Here is a 21,006-nt window from a genome sequence, read left to right as displayed (position 1 = left end):
CCAGGCCTGATTACTGCCACACCTGTTTCAAGAAATCACTTAAATAGGAGCTGTCTGACACAGAGAAGTAGACCAAAAGCACCTCAAAAGCTAGACATCATGCCAAGATCCAAAGAAATTCAAGAACAAATGAGAACAGAAGTAATTGAGATCTATCAGTCTGGTAAAGGTTATAAAACCATTTCTAAAGCTTTGGGACTCCAGCGAACCACAGTGAGAGCCATTATCCACAAATGGCAAAAAGATGGAACAGTGGTGAACCTTCCCAGGAGTGGCCGGCCGACCAAAATAACCCCAAGAGCGCAGAGACGACTCATCCGAGAGGTCAGAAAAGACCCCAGGACAAAGTCTAAAGAACTGCAGGCCTCACTTGCCTCAATTAAGGTCAGTGTTCACGACTCCGCCATAAGAAAGAGACTGGGTTAAAACGGCCTGCATGGCAGATTTCCAAAATGCAAACCACTTTTAAGCAAAAAGAACATTAGGGTTCGTCTCAATTTTGCTAAGAAACATCTCAATGATTGCCAAGACTTTTGAGAAAATACCTTGTGGACTGATGAGACAAAAGTTGAACTTTTTGGAAGGCAAATGTCCCGTTACATCTGGCGTAAAAGGAACACAGCATTTCAGAAAAAGAACATCATACCAACAGTAAAATCTGGTGGTGGTAGTGTGATGGTCTGGGGTTGTTTTTCTGCTTCAGGACCTGGAAGGCTTGCTGTGATAGATGGAACCATGAATTCTACTGTCTACCAAAAAATACTGAAGGAGAATGTCCGGCCATATGTTCGTCAACTCAAGCTGAAGTGATCTTGGGTGCTGCAACAGGACAATGACCCAAAACACACCAGCAAATCCACCTCTGAATGGCTGAAGAAAAATAAAATGAAAACTTTGGAGTGGCCTAGTCAAAGTCCTGACCTGAAACCAATTGAGATGCTATGGCATGACCTTAAAAAGGGGGTTCATGCTAGAAAACCCTCAAATAAAGCTGAATTACAACAATTCTGCAAAGATGAGTGGGCCAAAATTCCTCCAGAGCTGTAAAGACTCATTGCAAGTTATCGCAGCGCTTGATTGCAGTTATTGCTGCTAAGGGTGGCCCAACCAGTTATTAGGTTCAGGGGCAATTACTTTTTGACACAGGGCCATGAAGGTTTGGATTTTTTTTTTCCTCCCTAAATAATAAAAACCATCATTTAAAAACTGCATTTTGTGTTTACTTTTGTTATATTTGACTAATGGTTAAATGTGTTTGATGATCAGAAACATTTTGTGTGACAAACATGCAAAAGAATAAGAAATATATATATATGGCCCAGTGGTAGTGCTGCTGCTTTGTAGTAAGGAGACTGTGGAAGATTGTGGGTTCGCTGTGTGTGTGTGTATGTGTGTGTATATGTGTGTATATATATATATATATATATATATATATATATACAGTAATCCCTCGCTATATCGCGCTTTGACTTTCGTGGATTTTATATGAAAGCATAACTAAATATATAACGCTGACTTTTCGCTGCTTCGCGTGTTCTGCGGACAATGTGTCTTTTTACTTCCTGTACATGCTTCCTCAGTTGGTTTGCCCAGTTGATTTCATACAAGGGACGCTATTGGCAGATGACTGAGAAGCTAACCAATCAGAGCACGCAGTTAAGTTCTCCTGACTGAGAAGCTAACCATTCAGAGCACGCAGTTAAGTTCCTGCCTGCTGAATGCAGTGTTAACCTGGAAGTCTCGTCTCGCTGATTCAGCATCAACGTGTTTCGCTGTGTAAAGAGTTGTGCTCTTTTGTGTTTATCTTTGTGCATAGCCAAGCCCTTCATTATGGCTCCAAAACGATCTACTACTGCTTCAGGGGCCATGCCCAAGCGCAAATGGAAGATGTTAACGATTGCCGAAAAGGTAAATGGTTTGGATTTGTTGAAGGCTACAATACTTTTTATTTAAAAAGTAGGAAAGGAATATAAGATCTACGGCCGCAGTGTCCTTTTAACCAGGGTGCAAAACAAGTTGTAAGTGGATGTAATAAGGCAGTAGTCTGGATGGAATCTGCTTTAGGGATTTGGATTGAAGACTGCCAGAAGAAGAACAACGGCAGTGCTTCTCGGTGGTAATGCTGCAAGTGGTGATCCGGTTGTGACTGAACGGAGGCCATTAAGAGTAAACGGATGTGGTAGCATTGTAGCATGCATCGGATGGCTGCCTATTGAATTGGGGCGATTCACTACCAGCCTTTGGCCGCACTGTGTTCATTCTCAGTGGGCGGACGCTGCAGGCAGCATACTGTAGTGGAGGTGACTGTGAGGTGGGCTGGTGATGAGCCGCCTGTCGATACCCCCATTCATTTTCAATAGGAAGCCTGCTTGTACTGTTCCGTACATAGCAGGAAGTTGTCTCTTGTCAGTACATCGGACATGTTGACGACTGGTGCCTTCCTGTGGTGATAGCATGTACAGTGCTCTGCAGAAGAGCTCATCTTAACCTTTTGTCTTCACTCTTCAACAATGTCTCTGAATCACAAATCTGATGCAAGTGCAGGTGATACAGTAAAGAAGAGAAAAACCATCACCATTGAAAATAAAGTAGAAATAATAAAAAGGTCAGAGAGAGGTGAAACTCCATCATTCATTGGCTGAGCACTTGGTTACAGTTGGTCAACAATAGCATTTATTACATTTATGTACCTGTTCCAACTTACATACAAATTCAACTTAAGTACAAACCTACAGTCCCTTTCTCATACGTAACCTGGGAACTGCCTGTACAACTTAATACAACTTATGGTTTTCTTCATCTTACTTTTGGAAAATCACCTATTCAGTGACATAACCCAGCTGTTGTATACAATTAAAATATTTCCTCTAGTTTACAGTCAAGAGAGTCAAGGATGGGGGCTGTCAAGAGGCATGGCCTGTTAAAGCCCATTCGGGCACTTCTTGTGTGATTTTTGGGCTATACAAAAAAAATAAATTGTATTGTACAGTCTACAGATTGACTTGATTCACTGGTCAGTCCTCAAAAACTACTCTTTTTTTTTTCATTATGAACTTTTTGGTTTGTTATACCTGCTGGATAAATATTTTTCTTTTTAATAAATTGCTATATTTTTGAAATTTTACTATTAAACATGTACAAGAATTTTGGCATGTTAAAGTGAAAGATTTGGTTTATTTTTAGAGCATTTATATGCAAACATCTATTGTATTTTTGTTTTTTGTGTTGAAACTATTATGTTTTTTTACTTATAAGCCATTTTTTTCTCCTTTGATCCCATTAGACAAGGACTGCAGCCCAGACATTACTTGCTGAAGTTTTTAGACGACTCAGTGTGGTAGAGAGTGATTATTTTGGTTTGGAGCATCAAACTTATCAGATGAATTGGGTAAGTCCTAACACAACTACAAAAATATAATTTTTTCAGAGTGTTTCAAGTCTTCTGCTGCAATATTGTTTAAATGTTGTCTGCTTTAGATTCACTTTTCTATTGTACTTTTCATTTGATACTAGGAAGGTCTAAAATAGGGTGAGATATTTCCATATCTTCCATTTTATTGCAGGCTAACTGACATATTTTTATTTTAATAAAAATGTGTGTTTTGTGCTTAGGCAACAACATCTAATTCAAAAAGTTACAGTATATTCAATGATGCAAATGGTGGTAATGTTTTTACTTTTTTTTTTTTTTTTTATAACTATCCTGAATCTTTTTTATTTTTGTCCATATCATTATATTTTGTTCCTTGCATTTTCCCATTTAGCATAACATGAAGGGGTAGTGTATTTAAGAAAAAATGCAGAGTGTCTGGAGCCTTTGCCAGTTTGCCATGGCAATAGTATACAGTAGTTGCCTTTATACATGCTATCTGTCGCCTGGTTTTATTTCCTAGTGATGTTAAAATGTAGCCACTGCTTTCCCCAATAGTAAACCATCACATTGACTATAAAAGATAAGTGGTGGTGGTTATAGCAGATAAGCTGCCTGCATGTAATTCAGTTTTCTGCCAGCAAAAAATAACACTTCACAGTACATTTTCTTTACTGTGTTAAGCTAGCTGAAAGCTTATAGAAATCTAGGTGAATACCATATATAATTTGTTCCTTATGTATACAAAAATGTTCAAGTTTTCCCTTTGTTGGTCTGTTATTTCTGTCTGTGAATGCAAATGGAAAATATGTATGGCTTACCATTTTTGTATGTTGGAATTTAGATTTTTTTGTATTTTTAAAACAGCCTTGCATAAAAGTTAAATGTAATCTTTCAAATGCAGATCTTCTCACAGAGCAAGTTACCTCGTAAAGCTGATACAAGTAAAAAGAGTAAAAAAAAAAGCGAAGTATGAAGATTGCTTAGTGCAAGACTGTGTAATAAATCATTTACCAGACGAGAAATCTGTAGGGCATTTTATTTTTGTGATGCAGTAGAGGCGTAAAGAGCATTAATTAATTGGAAGGATAATTTGACTCATTTTAATCACGTATACTTTTTTTTTTTTAAGGTTTGGCTGGAGCCCACAAAACCCATTTTGAAACAAATTCGAAGTAAGTAGATATGATCTAAGTATATATATTTACTGCAACACTTGTATTTAAAATAATTGCACGTTATGAAATCAAATAAAGTACAGCAATTTTTTTTTTTTCTGTGGTGGGTGTTTTTTTTTTAGTCTATTTTTAATAGAAGCGGCCAGTGCTAAAGGTGATGTTTTAAAAATGTTATTTATTTTTTTAAAAAGTGCTTTACAATTAATAAGATTCATGCCATTCATACATACAAAGATAACATTGATTTTGAATGAGGTCTGGCACCCTGTCCTCCCCTTTTAAAGAGCAAAGAAAGATTACACAATATAAAGTAATCATTCAAAAACATTGATGTACCCAAAATGCTAGTAGACATTCAGTATCTTTAATCTATTTGACATTAATCCCAAGTGGCTCTCAAGCTCAGAATTCTAGGTAGAAATGATAAAGCACGGGTGTCTCTCGGGTCTTGCTGTTGATGCTGTGATGCAATGTGTGGTGTTAAGCCTGAATAATGCTATCTAGAATGCCATCTAAAATAACATCATGAATATTTCCGTGCATTTTGTCCCTCTGTGGTAACTCATCAGTATTTATGAATGGGGCACAGCCTTCACCAAAACACAATTGTCATGCAAATACAAAGCTGTAAAATCAGTTTCAATGTGAATTGGTCATCAGACGTAGACATGGATAGTGAAACGGATGCATATGGCACTCAATGCTAGAACTGCCGTGATATACCTGGCAACTTTAGTTGCATAGCAGGGTGCAGTATCTACATTGCAAAAGGGAAAAATGATTATGGTCAAGTGGAAGGGCAAGAAAGACATTGGCTCCCTAAGCACTATTCACAGAGCAGCAACTGTTCATATTAGGGGAAATGTTGAAGTCACTAAGTCTTATGCTGTGGTTGCCTACAAGAACACAATGGGTATGTCCATTGTATGAATCGGGCACTGTCGTTGTACATTCTCATGAACAAACAGAAAAAAATATTACAAGAAAAGAGCTCAAAGAAACACACTGGTAATAAATAAAATGTAATATTTTATTGGGTTCATCAACAAAATAAACCCAATACCGTTTTGAGACTTAGCATATGTACATCTTCATGTAACTGGGAGTTTCTAAAGATGGAAATTGTGGTATCATTGACTATCTTCTGATATATACCTGAAAATCTTTGGTAAAGTAAGCAACCAGTGCAGTTGTTTGCAGAGCTGTCTGAAGGGTGTGCTAGAAACCTCAAACAAAATGAGAATTTAATGACCTCTTAGTAATTTACAGCAGTAACTCAATCTGTAATCCTTGGTTAATTTATATAATCTCTATAATCTTTTGTGCTTCCGGTATTTTCTTACCTTCTTCTCTTTGTTAAAGTATTTTTTCTTAATTTAATGCTAGGTTAAACTCAACCTTGATAAGCTGACATGTTTGCACACCTGAAGTATATATATTTGTTTTATTTCAGAACCGAAGAATGTTCTTTTTCGATTGTCTGTAAAATTCTTCCCACCTGATCCTGGTCAACTTCAGGAAGAATATACCAGGTATTATTTCTTTGCTTCCTTGTTAGAGATAAATGTTTCTAATGGATGCTTCTTTTACTTTTTTTAGCCTTCCTTTAAGAAAACAAAAATTCTTTATTATGTTATAGTATTTTGAACTTTGGTGTATTGTTATTGTGTGAACTCTGTGAAAATTAGGCTAAATACTAATGTTGCTTGTCCTACCTCCCGGCAAAGGCATAATGGATTCATTTGACTTCTACACACATTCCTAGCAGTTTTGGGCTTACCCTACAAATCCTGAAGCTGCCATTCATTGCACCCTGGTTACACATGCATAACAGTAACAGTAATTCCTCACTAGGTACTTCTGCTTTAACACTAGAATTACCAGAGCCTACGAAAAAACTCGTAAATCCTTCCCACCTTAAATCGCTTCTTAAATCCCTTCACACCTCTCCGCCAGCGCCCTTTGTCTTCTAAATGTGCTGATAAAGAGAAGCTAGAAGCAGCCGGCTATTCCATCCCCCCACCAATTTAGAACGTGCACGAACTTCTCTCAGCTCATGCCTTGATTGAGTATCTGGGAGTGAAGTGGAGTTTTAGAGTGGAAATAATAGATTGTTATTTGGAACACACGCATTTAATGTCTGTTCCGTTTCTACAGTAATCTGTGTAAACATATTGTTAAAACAGAAACTTTTTTATATTCTAGTAGTAGATGACAAAATGTAGGCATAAACTATATAATGTATGAAGCCTGAAGTCCAAATATCAAAGAAATATTTTCACAAAAGGTACAAATATAAGACAACAATTGCACTTTTATTCAAAAATATAGCTGCAGAAAAAAAAGCCGCCTTAACATGTGACATTGACACCCACTAATTACGACCGCCTCCGTGGCGCAATACATTTGGCTACTGACTGGGAATCAAAAGGTCGCGGGTTCGATTCTGCAGTATTCCGTTTTTAGAAGTAAACTGCTCTTAGTTTTACTATTTTAGAATAAAAGCATACATTTGATTTCAGTCTGTAACAGCCGGTGTAATTTATAAGTGTATATAAGCCGGTGTAATTAAGTTCGTGCACGTTCTAAATTGGTGGGGGGATGGAATAGCCGCCTGCTTCTAGCTTCTCTTTATCAGCACATTTAGAAGACAAAGGACGCTGACGGAAAGGTGTGAAGGGATTTAAGAAGTGATTTAAGGTGGGACGGATTTACGAGTTTTTTCATAGGCTCTGATAATTCTAGTGTGAAATGACTAGGCAGCTAAGATTTGCAGCACAACCCTTTTAAACCTATACCCATACACTCCAATCACTAGTATTAATTAGTCGTCTTACTATACAGATGCAAAATGTGTCCTATAAACATGATGTTTCTAAGTCACCACAACCGCCCACATCCAGGTTGTTTCTGTTATTGATCTATTTCATTTTACCCTTTCTTTTGCCTTTGTTACAAATCTCACATTTGAGCCTGCAACACCAGTAATCTGAAGGTTACTCTATGACTTAATTTGTTTAGGACTTGTATTTAATTTATAAGTTTCAAACACATTGAATTGTGTACAGTACTGCAGTAGCAAGAATGGCATTGGTTCTAATCTCAAATGCAGTAACAGTATACAGAGTTTGCACTTTTTCATTGTGACTGTCAGTTTATCTCGGACTACTCCTGTTCTCCTCCTACACCCAGAAGACCTGCATTAGGTTAGGTTTATTGTATGTATATGGTTTAATTTGGATGTAAACATGATTTTAATGTATCATATGCTGGAGTGGGATCTCATACAGAGCTGGATCCTGCCATTTACCTAGTCATGTCTAAATAGGTAGATTAGTAAAATGTATCAATGTACTGCTTGAAAAATGCACTCTGTCATCTGTACATTAGTTGCCATTAGTATACCATGAGCAATAAAAATGTGTTGTTTGTTCTGGTTATTGATGATTATATAAAAAGTATTGAAAGCTAACATTGCATTTATGTTGAAAACTTTTTTTCTATCATCAGGTACTTATTTGCACTCCAGATTAAGAGAGACTTGCTAGAAAACAAGCTGCTCTGCAGTGATAACACCGCTGCTCTCATTGCTTCTCACCTTTTGCAGTGTATGTATTAATGTTTAAAGATGCTCATTACAGAGACTGTATTTTACTTTGCTGACAGTTTTAGAAGGACAGTTGTCCTGGTTTTCCATTGCATCACAATGCAGTGTGTGATAGGTTAATTGGTGACTGTCATGGTGTGTCTGCGTTTTGTGTATGAGTGTGCTCTGTGACTAGAACACATTTGGGTTTGTTTTTTTATTTGTTAGTGCAACCTGTATGTTTGCATCTTGTTAACAGTCAACCCAGCACTTAAGAGCATCAAATTCGATGTCATTGATGTTCTGATCATGTTTAAGCATCCCCCTGCCACATTTTATATATATTTATATATATATATTTATATATATATTTATATATATATATATGTATATATATATATATATATATATATATATATATATACAGTGATCCCTCGCTATATCGCACTTCTACTTTCATGGCTTCACTCCATCTAAGATTTTAAATGTAAGCATATCTAAATATATATCATGGATTTTTCGTGAGGTTCGTGGATTTCTGCGGACAATGGGTCTTTCAATTTATGTTACATGCTTCCTCAGTTTGTTTGCCCAGTTGATTTCATACAAGGGACGCTATTGGCGGATGGGTGAGAAGCTACACAATCAGAACACGTATTACATATTAAATAAAACTCCTCAATGATATACGATATGTTTCCTGCGCGCTACGTCGCACACTTAAAAGCTCTAACAGCCCATATTGATTTTTAATTGTTTGCTTTTCTCTCTGTCAGTCTCTCTCACTCGATCTGAGAAATACAGGCAGATACTTATCCATCATGCAATACCATCAGGGAGGCGTATGATTGGCCCCATTATCTGCTCCTGATGGAGGGGGTGCGAGTAGAGGGGCTGTTTGCACAGTGGCTGTTTGCTTAGAAGATACGGACACGCACCTGTAAAAAAAATGCTGAAAGGCTACCTTCACATTGATCCCTTCATTGCGCCGCTTTATCGCGGTGCTTGCATACTTAAAGACGCAACAGCCCTATTGATTTTTGATTGTTTGCTTTACTCTCTCTCTCTGACATTCTCCGCTCCTGACGCGCACCTTAAAGATGAAGGTACGTTTGCATTCTTTTAATTGTGAGAAAGAACTGTCATCTCTGTCTTGTCATGGAGCACAGTTTAAACCTTTGACTAAAGGGTGTTATTTCATGTCTAGAGGGCTCTAATAATGTGAAAAAACGTATTTAGAAGGTCATAAACAGGTTTTCAATGCTCTAACTGTGAAAATATTAGATTTATAAATAAAGAATCCTACTTCTTGGAAATTCATTTATCTGTCTGGAGCGGATCAACCGCTATAAATGAGGGTTTACTGTATAACTGTGCGGAGAATATTTACTGTAGCTTAGCTTGAAGCAAGGTCCATATTAATGCAATTTTCCTTAATGACGGTTCAGTTGGTAAAGATGTCATCACCAAGTTGCACTTGTTTTATTTTATTTTGGTGAATACTGTGTAATGTACCTGGGCTTGAAGTTTTGAAGTAATGGTATTACTGGAAGTTGCACTATTTATTTATTTTATTGTTATTATTTATTAGTTTAAATATTGTGCAGTTTAATGATGGTAAAGTTGTTTAAAAAGTCACTTTAACATGTCAGTGGACAGAGATTGTTAACATTAACAGAAAGTGTAGTTGGTTTACAAAAAATATTTATCATTTGTTCCTTTTCTAAGACATGTTCAGTGCAATACAACTTTTGACAAGCACCCCTAAATGCCTCTTTGGTTAGTTTAAGTTGTTTGCAAAATTAGTTTTAGTGATAGAACCTTTTTTATTGAACAATCACTTTATGGATCCGTGCAAACCTGTATTAATTCTTGTGTGCACCGTAAAATGTTTTTGTGTACAATGTACAATTCTCATGATCGCAGTGGAAAATGTGGTTAACTCATGCATGGGGAAAAAAATACTATTGAATACCGTGAAACTAGTACAATTTTGAAAAATACAGTGATATAAAATTTTGGTCATACCGCCCAGCACTAGCATTGTTTAAACACCACAGACTTAATTTGGCTTTGCTTACTTGCTTTAAATGAATACTCCACCCAGCAGTGATATTTGCAGTTTTTATTTTTAACTTAGCCCATGTAATTCTTTGTGATATCTAAGAAATTGTTTAAATGTCATGTTTTTGCGGAGTAAGGAATTAAACTTTCTGAAGGAATGGTTGTCTAGGAAGACCAGCATTGGGCCATACTATTAAATGCTGATTTCCATTTTCCATGAAAACATGACATTATAACTATTTCACAAATCACATGGGGTAAGTAATATATAAAAAATATGATTTTGGTTGGAGTGTTTCTTTAAAGTATGACATTGTAAGGGACTGACATACTACAGGTAAAATTCCGTTATAACGAACTCCCAGGGACCTAAAAAATATTTTGTTGTAATGAGATTCTGTATTTGTTACTATAGTGCTTTCTTTAACTTGTATCCAGGTGTTTGCAATCATTTCATCAGGTTGTTTCGCGTTACTTTTAATTTCCTCCTGCCTACAAGTTATGCTGACAAGAATTTTTCTCAGCATTTCCTTGTGATAATACACTTTCAGGGTGCGAATGATGCCCAAATCCAATGGCTGAAGTGCTGCTGTGCAATTGGTAGGTATTCAAAGCGAATATTATCTGAATGTGGAAGCATGTTGTGGGCAGCACAGTTATCAGTCAGGAGCCGATTCATTATTTCTTCTTCATATTGTGAGGTTTCTGAACTATTTTGAGACCCCCCACTCCCCACCCAACGGGAATGACACGCTGAAGTGCGTCCTGAAGTGTCATTGCAGCGTCTGTGGAAGATTGTTTGTCCGTTGCTGGGGCAGGGCAATGGGAGGCTCACGTTGCTGCAGTGAAGTGAAACAGAAGCAAATCATAAAAGATCGAGGTCACGCTATAAGTCCCAGTCTTGCACCCCAAAACACGAGGCTTAGTCTCAGTACTTTAGCAAAACCAGCTTTATTCAGCTTGAAACAGGAACAGCACAGTTATTTATTGTAACGTGATCTGCCACACTGCTATACACAGAAATAGCAGTCAGGCAGGATCGTGGCCAGGTCAGTGATCAAGTAATCCTGTTACAGTATCTGCATTTTACAATTTTTTTTTTTTTTTACAACCTTGCATCACCCATCAAGCTCTTTTCAGTTTACTTTAGCAGAGGGACGCAAAATATCTCTGAGCCTGCTATTGCCCTGTACAGATGCGGAGATCGCACTTCGGGACGCTCTTCGGCTTGCTGTCTAGTTGGGGGAGGTCCCAAGAGAGTTTACAAACATCACATTTTCTTGAATGAGTGCCGCATTAATAAGAATGTTTCTTGAACGAGCGTCACTGAACCACATATAAACAGCTTTTTTGACGTCTTCAAATGCAGCAGTTCACATACGTTTGCAACCTGAGATTTTTGTACTTTTTTTCCTGTCTTTCAAGAAAGTTGACAGTGTTGATGGCGAAATTCTGAATTCACTGGCAACCACTTTTTTTCTTTTTGCAGCAATCGAGAGCTGCAAAAAATGAGGTTTTTTTTTTCTTTCTAATATGAACTGTTATTGTTTTTCGTGTCTGCCATTTCTGTAGGATAGATAGATAGATGAGTGGGACAGTGAGTTAAATTCCAATGTATATTTTTCAAATGTTGACTTGTTGATAAGTAAAAGGTATCACTGAGAACCACAGGTAACAAAAACAGCAAAAAAAAAAAAAACCGTACAAGGAAAGTTCGAAGAAAGAAAAAAAATTAGTGCTTCTGTTTTGGGGATCGCTGTGCACAACTGAGCCGCGGCCACAGAACTAACTGCTCTGTGGAAGATTCAATTAGGCATTTCAAGGTCTTTTGTACACTTCGTTGCAATGAAAATATCTGCTGAATGTACTTCGTAGTAACAAGATTTCTATAGATTCATGTCGTATGGGAAAGCTTTCGGGACCATAAAAATACTTTGTTGTAATGAAAATTTCGTTGTAAAGATGTTCGTTATCATGGAATTTTACCTGTATTCTGCTGCACTCATCAAACCTGCTGACTTTATATTAAATCATGGATTTGTTTTCACTAAATGAATATATGAAATCAGATAATCTTTCAGATTTTTCTCATTTAGATTTTTTTAAATTAAAGGTGTGTGTATATTTGCTGCTTATTTTGAAGTAAGTCGTAGTTGTAAAGAATGTTTGCTTTCCTTTACATAGCTGAAATTGGTGACTTTGATGAGGCAACTGATCGGGAACACCTAAAAATCAGCAAGTTGCTTCCAAAACAGGATCACCTTCAAGAAAAAATCATGGAATTTCATCGAAGACACCTGTAAGTTAGCAGTTTTATTCTATTATCAATGTATCTTTTTTCATTTTCCTTTAACACTAGACTACCGGAGCCTACAAAAAAAAAAATCTCGTGAATCAGGCCCACCTTAAATCCCTTCGCACCTCTTAGTCAGCGTCTTTTGTCTTGTAAATGTGTCATTAAGCCCAAGCAGCCTGCTATACCATCACCAACCACCGCCGCATAATGGGCATGAAGTTCTCCCAGTTCAAGCCTTGATTATCTGGGAGTGAGCTATCTAGAATTTTATAGAGTAAATAATTTCATGTGTGTTTCGTGTCTACAACAATCTATATAAACACATCATTAAAACAAACGTTTTTCATGTTTTAGTAATAAATGACAAAATGTAGACATAAACTGTATAATGTGTGAAGGCTGATGGATGATATCAAATAAACACTTTCACAAAAAGTACAAGTGCAGTACGACAGCTTCCATGGTGCAGTGGTCAGAATTGCTTAGTGTTCATCCAGAGGTTGTGAGTTCGAAACCAGCTTACCCGCAAATTTACCTTTTTGAGTAGTGAGCTGCTCTTATTATTATTATACAATAAAAACATACATGATTAGCATTTTTTTTTTCTTTTATTCTCTCAATCACGATCATGATACAACAGCCACCCCCACCACCCCAGATCTGACGCTGTTAGTTTTTATCTGAAACTGGGGATTACTGTATATGTGAGTGATATTTTGAAATTCTCTGATCTGGAGGGATAAAACCTGCCACACAAGATACGCAAAAGGCAAATTCACCAGTGTTTATTATCACTTGAATTTTTATATTTAGTTTTATTGAGTGTTCCTGCTCACGTTGAATTAGTATGCACCTCATGGTCCATGATTTCAAAGCAGCACTGACAATAAACAGAGACATAGGTATATATGATATTTGGAATAATTCATTTTATGACCTGTATAGTACATTTCAGAAAACATTGTGGCACTGATGCAACATTATTCATAATCATTCGCATGCCGCCTTGCGCTTTTAAACAGTGACCATGTTTTTTTGTTTTTTTTTTTTGCCGATCTTGCTCAGTCTCCAAATTTTGATGCATGGTGGTGTTTCTTTTGTACTCCAGGACATGCAGAGGAAAGAATAGTATAGAGAGGTCAGTTCCACGCTATTATGCAATCATCAGATTCAAATGTTAACAGTTCTCACACACCCCAGGACCGTCCTTCCTACATTTATGACATGTGTACCTTTTGCAATGTACACACTTCTCTCTGTGCTGTGGTTACTATTACACTGAAGGGGTGTCTGACACTCACTGAGTTTGCTTTCCTGGAGGAAGCAGCAGTCTTGGAACAGAAGCTTCTCGATGACGCATCCTCTTTTGCTTTATCCATTACCTTTTCTTGTAAGAAGCAATGACGGAAATTCCTCTGCAAGGTGAGCCAAGAATGCTCTTTTATCAGTGGACCCGTGCATGCCTTTTACAGTACATGTGCGTTGATCGCCACCAGGTCAAGCTTGTTGTAGCACAAGCAACTGGCCACCTGCGTGCTCATGCTCGCACTAAATAAGCCCACGCCTTCTGGTGCATGATGTCAACGCAGCACTGGGAAAAGAAAGAGACAAATATATGTGACATGTTGAAGAAATCATTTTATGACCTGAATAGTACTAATCAGAAAACATCAACGCACTAATGCAATATTATTTGAAAACAAACAGCGTCGGGAGTTCCTCTGCAAGGACAGCAATGAACGCTCTTCTTTTCTCAGTTGACCCGTGCATGCCTTGCACAGTACATGTACATTGATTGCCGCCAGGTCAAACATGTTGTAGCACACAGCAACTGGCCACCTACATGTTCCTGTTCACACTGATTAAGCTCACGCCTTCTGCTCCATGATGTCAACACAGCCCTTGGGGGTTGGGGGGAAGAAAGAGACACATACATTTATGTGATATTTTGATGAAATCATTTTATGACCTGAATAGTACCAATCAGAAAACATCATCACACTAATGCAATATTATTTGAAAACAATCAGCATCAGATCAGGTGTAAATTTATGATACTTGTAAAAGTTAGCTGTTTTTCAGTTTTATCAACTCCCCCCATCTGACCCTAACTAACCGTGTCAGCATAAGGTAGAGAACACATACCAATAAAGTGTGATATCATAGTAATGATGGATGGATAGGTAAGTGGGTAGAATTTATTATCACAGAGGGAAATCTGTTTGCAGCAGTATAGTACAAAAACACATGATATTGCTACACCTGTACAAGGAAATAACCAATGACACAATAGCTGATGGCTAGTGTTATTATAAGTACACATAATATTAGTACAAATATTATTAGTTACCTTTAACAGTACACAAATTAATAATTCAGAATTTAGCAGTATTCCTTAAAGTACAGTATAATAATTCAAAATGTTTATGGCTCTGGGAATAAAAGCGTTCTTTAATCTGTTGCTCTTTACTTTTAGAAACCTTTATCATCTGCAGCCTACTGGCAACAGCTGAAATGTAGAGAAAAGAGAATGGCTACTGACAGAATTTTTAACCTGTTTTAATACAGCTCAATGACAGAGGTCTGCTGCAAAGCAATAACTGTACTGCTAGTTTTTACAATGTTGTTAAGATGGTTTGTATTCTTAATGCTGAGGTTGCCAAACCAAGACATAAAAGCAAATATGACAAAGGATTCAATAAAGGAATTATAAAAAAAAGTGTCATTATAGTTGTTGCCCACTTTAAAACTATTGAGTTTCCTAAGAAAAAAGACCATGTTTGCACATTTTTACAAAATTGTTTGTTCTATGTTAAGATAAAAGTTCAGTCTGTTATTAATGATTGTCACTAGCTATTTGTTGTGCTCTACCATCTCCGCTGTCTCCTATTTAATTAAAGTTGAAACGGTGGAAGGAGGAGAGAGCACCTATGATCAATAATCATGTCCTTTTTCTTATGTTCCTTCCACATTATTGATTTTTCACATAAAAACATATACATTTGTGTATTTTTTCACCTTTCGTCCACACTATCGCATTGTTTTCGACACCTGAAAACGAGACTTTTAAAAATGTTGTCCAGAGTCGTGTACTTCTGAAAACGTAGTATCACCATTTCAGTGTGGACAGGCATAAACGTGGTTTCACGATAACAATACTCTGTAATTACACTCCAATTGTTTGATGCTTAATTTGTGGCTGTTTCCTGATTAGGTTCTGCTTATTACAATGGCTCATTCCCTGACTGTTCACCCTTCATGGAAGTAAAACATTTTCCAACATAGCGGGCATAAAATAGTTAAATTTCATGAAGTTTAGGTAGTTCATGTGTTTCTTACCTGTATGCATCTAAATTGCATTTTGTAAAGTTTAAATGCTGCATGCAGGCATACTAGTCGCTACTGTTCTGTGATAAATCCCGTAGCCACCAGCTTTATTTTTGGTAGTGAAAAATTCAGAGCTCCATGAAAATCAAATTGTAAATAACTCCATTGACAGCCACTAATCAACATTTATTACTTAAATTTAATCTATTCAGTAAGTTGGCGCGCATTCCACAGCAAAATTAATAAAAAGGAGCTTAATGAAGTGGATGGGTGTAGAATGTAACCGAGCTTGCAATATTACATGACAGACAGAGACCAGAAAGCACAATACAGAGAAGCGAAGATATAGATGCTTGCATGCACTTTGTTTATTTAAGTTTTACAAATGTTCTTTGATACAAGATGCTCTCTAATTACTGTGTTGTACTTGTAATCGGTAATCTCGTGAAGGAACAAATATCCATCCATCATCCAACCCGCTATATCCTAACTTCAGGGTCACGGGGGGTCTGCTGGAGCCAATCCCAGCCAACAGTTAAACATATTTATTTTTTCTTAATGTCGATTTAACATCTCCTTTGTTTTTATTGAATAACAAAGTGATAGTCGCCAGTTCTGAACACTGTTATTTTCAGCTGTAATCAGCATATTAATTTGACATGGGCAATTCACTCTGGTTCCATAAAGTATTCCTTTCTATTTCTATGCTGTGAACAACAACACCAACATTTATTTATATAGAACATTTTCATACAAATTATGTAGCGCAAAGTGCTTTAAAAGATGAAGAAAGAAAAAAAGAACAAATAAAATTAGGCAATACTAATTAACATAGCATAAAAGTAAGGTCCAATGGCCAGGGAGGACAGAAAAAACAAACTCTAGATGGCTGGAGGAAAAAAAAAAAAATCTGCAAGGGTTCCAGGCCACAAGACCGCCCAGCCCCCACTGGGCATTCTTCCTAACATAAATGATCTCAATCAGTCCTCATGGTTTTCAGGCGTGGAAGAATTAGATGATGAAGGTCATGTGGACCTCTGGCCTTCAATCTATCTATCTGTGTAGGGACTGCATTATGCTTTGCTTGGGTAGTGGTGGCGCAGATTGCCACAACAAAAAAACAGAAAAAGAACTGCAGAGAAAGTAGGGGAATAGTATGGATCTCAGAGCCATGAAAAAATAATTAAATGCATATACAGAATATCAGGATTAAACTAAAATGAAGCTATGAGAAAGCCATGTTAAAATAATGAGATTTTAACAGATTTTTAAAGTGCTCCACTGTATTAACCTGGTGAATTTCTATCAATAAGCTATTACAGATTTTAGATGCATAACAGCAGAAGGCTGCCTCACCTCTTCCTTTAAGTTTAGCTCTTGGAATTATAAGCAGACAGTCATTTGAAGATCTAAAGTTACGATTTGAAGTGTAAGGTGAAAGGCATTCCGAAATATACAGTAGAATGGAGTGAGATTATTTAAGGCTATGTAAACCATAAGCAGTATTTTAAAGTCAATTTTAAATGGCGCGGGTAACCAATGTAGTGACATCAAAACTGGAGAGAAGTGCTCTGATTTTCTTTTCCTAGTTAAGATTCTGGCAGCTGCATTCTGCCCTAGTTTCAATCAATTGATGTTGTTTTTGGGTAGTCCTGAGAGGAGTGAGTTACAGTAATCTAGCTGACTGAAAACAATAGTGTGAACAAATTTTTCAGCATCTTGAAAAGTTATAAGGGATCTAACTTTTGCTATATTTCTAAAGTGGAAAAAAATGCACTCCTAGTAATCTGATTAATATGTGATTTAAAATTTAGGTCGGAGTCAATAATTACCCTTAAATTCTTTACCTCTGTCTTCCATTTTAAGTCTAATAGATCAAGTTTATTTCTAATGCCTTCATTGTATCCATTTTTGCCAATCACTAAGATTTCTGTTTTCTCCTTATTTAGTTTGAGAAAATGTACTACTCATCCATTCAGAAACACAAGTAAGACATTGTGTCAGTGAACCAAGAGAGTCTGGGTCATCAGGCGCTATTGATATATACAGTTGTGTGTCATAAGCATAGCTGTGGTAGCTCACATTATGCCTTGAGATAATCAGACCTAATGGAAGCATGTAGAATGAAAAGAATAGTGGACCCAGGGTACATCCTTGTAGAGCACCATATAGAAATCCTGTGTCTTTGAAGTATAATTACCACAACTAACAAAATTTTCTACCTGCCAAGAAAGACTGAATTCAATTTAAGACACTGCCAGAGAGCCCCACCCATTAACTAAGGCGATTTTTTTAAGAATATTGTTATCTATGGTATCAAATGCGGCACTTAGATCTAACATGCTATCTGAGTCATATCTGCACTGATAGTTTTAAGAACGCATAAAGCAGCCAGGAATCTGATATTTACGGGGCTCTGAATTTTTCAGTACACAGTCCCTTCAAGGAGTTTGCCACCAACATGTGCATGCCCAGTGTGGGCAGTTTTCATGGTCATATGCATCATTGGGCCTTTTACAAAAGTATCCTTGTTTATACTAAATAATGAAAAAATGCCATTATAGAAGGAAATTGTTTTCGTTTAAAAACTGTTTTAAAATGAAAATGTAGTAGCCCGTATGTATTCTTATAAATGTTCAGTAATTAAAAGGAACTCACCAATAATTAGAGAAACCTGACTAACAGAGGAAATGACCTGATTATGTGGCCATGTAAACCCTTAAATGGGTTACCGATAAGGGATTTTGTAGTCTGTGCATAGCCATTACACTCTGTCAGCCTGCTCATATATTTGCTTTGCACACACATTCAACAGCCACATGTAGAAGTGTCTTCAAGATGATACATTTTAGGAGGCAAATGTTCTGGCAATCTCCTTATTCCTTCTGGCTTAAAAAAATCTGTTTCTATATTTCAGAAAAGAATATATTTATGTTAATGAGATGATTGTGCAGTGCAAAAATCAGCAACACAATATAGAGAGCATTTAATACTTCAGAAATAATGTGTGTTATCCAGTTAGTTTTTAAAGTATTGAGTAACCTGACACAATAATTATCTTATTAAAGTAAAGATACTTGTGTTATTGTTCAAGTAGCACTTGTATTACTTCCTTTGCAGAGCTCAATCACACAGGCAAGCAGAGAAGAGTGTGCTGTGTGAAATCTGGTAACAGAAACCTATAAGTAAAGTGTGAATTTGATTAAACAAATTTATAAAACACAAGAAAATTATCACAGGTGAAATGCTTGTTTTCAAATTCATGGTAGCTGATGATGACATTTAACCCTTTGTTTGCACAGTTTAATGACATCAAAGCATTTTAACAAAGGAGAACTCCAGAAGATTACTTGCCCATGTGAGCATGGATTTTTAAGAAACAAGGTTTCTAGTATAACCAGGTTATTCACCTTAACTTGGTTATGTGCATGCCTGTAAATATGCTCAATGACAGAGTCGTCTGCGATATCAGGACATATCTGTCCTTGTTGAACTTGTGCATTGATTTGTATATAACATAAGCTAAAGGTGTCAAGGGCAACATCCTTGAGGTGTACCAATAGATATATTCAATCTAATTTCTTAAACCCCAAAGAAACTGAGTAACATTCACCAGCATACGAGTCTGTAGGAAACTTCTCTGAACTGTTCAACACAATGGGATCAAGTCTCAAATCCCTTAGATTGCTATGGTGGACAGGCTATCTTCAGCAATACAGTTCCAAATGGAATTCACACCTTATTATCACAATGTGGCAGCAGACATTTTTATTCGCAGCTATTCCAGCAGCTGCTGTGCATCATTAGGTACAAAGCCAGACCTAGTGTATAACACCACCAGGGGTCATTGGCAAGGAGGGGACATTTGCATGTGAATATATATGCATAAATTAATTCTAAGGCCTGGTAAGGAAATTACTCTGATGTGAAGTTTAAAGGCAACCTGTTAAGGCTTACATGAGTCGATTACTGTTGTCAAGGAAGGAGGATAGACAATTTTATGGAGAGATAGGAAAGCAAGACTTTGTTATGGTATTGATGGGTAGGACGTATTGTAGCCAGCCACATCTGTTTTTTTTTTTTTTGTTTGTTTGGTTTTTTTAATTATTGCTTTTTCCTTTTAATAGGGGTCAGACTCCTGGAGAATCAGATTTCCAGGTCCTCGAAATTGCTCGAAAACTTGAAATGTATGGGATCCGTTTTCACCCTGCTGCTGACCGTGAAGGAACCAAAATCAACTTGGCAGTTGCTCATATGGGACTGCTTGTATTTCAGGTTAATATCTATATTTGAATATGCTGAATTTTTCGTGTGAATTTTCTAAATTGTTTAGATTAAATTTAGATGCATTGTTTATATTGTATTACTTGGACTTTCATCCATAAGCCTTTTTTTTTTTTTTTTTTGCATATCATGAAAACCCAGTGAGCATTACGTAAAGTGCAACTGATCTTGTGTCATAAGACTACTTAGTCAGTGACAGAGTCATGTGTGCAACTGATCCTGTTTAAAATGGTTAGTTTTTTTTTCAAGTGGTGGGCTGAGAATACCAGACTCATCAACACGAGTGTAAAAGTGATAGCAGCTATGTGGGAATTTTAAACAGAGCTGTCATTACAAATATATCTAGACTAATGTCACTCCCAAGAAACAACAAGCCTTCTGTAGTTAGGTACAGATCATTGATGTAAGAGAGAGACAGTTGACTAAGGCAAAAGTAGTTAATTAGAAACAAAAACTGGTCACTAATAAAGAATATGGTTAGAATGAAAATCTGCAGTCACTGTGGCCTTCCAGGACAGGAGTTGGATACCCCTGGTTTAGGCGTAAATGAGGAATCCATTCCTGGACATTTTTCATTCCCGGGAATGAAACTGCTGTAATTCCCAGGAAACTGGGAATGGGAAGCTTGCATATATAGCATGTAAAAATCGATCAAGAAATAATAGAGTTATAGTTGAAAATAAGTGTCACGGTTTTTTGGCCCACGGTGTAGTGTGTTGCTCATTAATTCAGTCAACAGACCAGCAGCAATCGGTCTCCCGGCTTAGTGGACTGGTAGGAGTCCGCACTCTGCAGTTCACGAATGCCGGGACGGGGCAGACTTCATTGACGTCTGTCAGACAACACCTTTGAACAGCAACTTGAAATTGCAATGCGTCAGTCTGTTGCATCCGCATTATCT

General features: G+C 37.0%; 1 protein-coding gene across 4 annotated transcripts in view; it reads left to right on the top strand.

Moving 5' to 3' along the window:
• farp2 (FERM, RhoGEF and pleckstrin domain protein 2) overlaps window positions 1-21,006 on the top strand; it is a 219,354-nt gene that overhangs the window by 54,160 nt on the left and 144,188 nt on the right. For all 4 annotated transcript variants that reach the window (XM_039766563.1, XM_039766557.1, XM_039766571.1 and 1 more), the window contains exons 3-8: window positions 3,284-3,388; window positions 4,503-4,545; window positions 6,002-6,080; window positions 8,059-8,156; window positions 12,383-12,497; window positions 19,949-20,096. In XM_039766563.1, the coding sequence (XP_039622497.1) occupies window positions 3,284-3,388; window positions 4,503-4,545; window positions 6,002-6,080; window positions 8,059-8,156; window positions 12,383-12,497; window positions 19,949-20,096 (588 nt within the window). The remainder of the gene's footprint in view (window positions 1-3,283; window positions 3,389-4,502; window positions 4,546-6,001; window positions 6,081-8,058; window positions 8,157-12,382; window positions 12,498-19,948; window positions 20,097-21,006) is intronic.

Source organism: Polypterus senegalus, chromosome 1, assembly GCF_016835505.1.
Source record: "Polypterus senegalus isolate Bchr_013 chromosome 1, ASM1683550v1, whole genome shotgun sequence".
NCBI classification, from domain to species: Eukaryota; Metazoa; Chordata; class Cladistia; order Polypteriformes; family Polypteridae; genus Polypterus; species Polypterus senegalus.
This window is presented reverse-complemented; position numbering and strand designations above follow the sequence as displayed.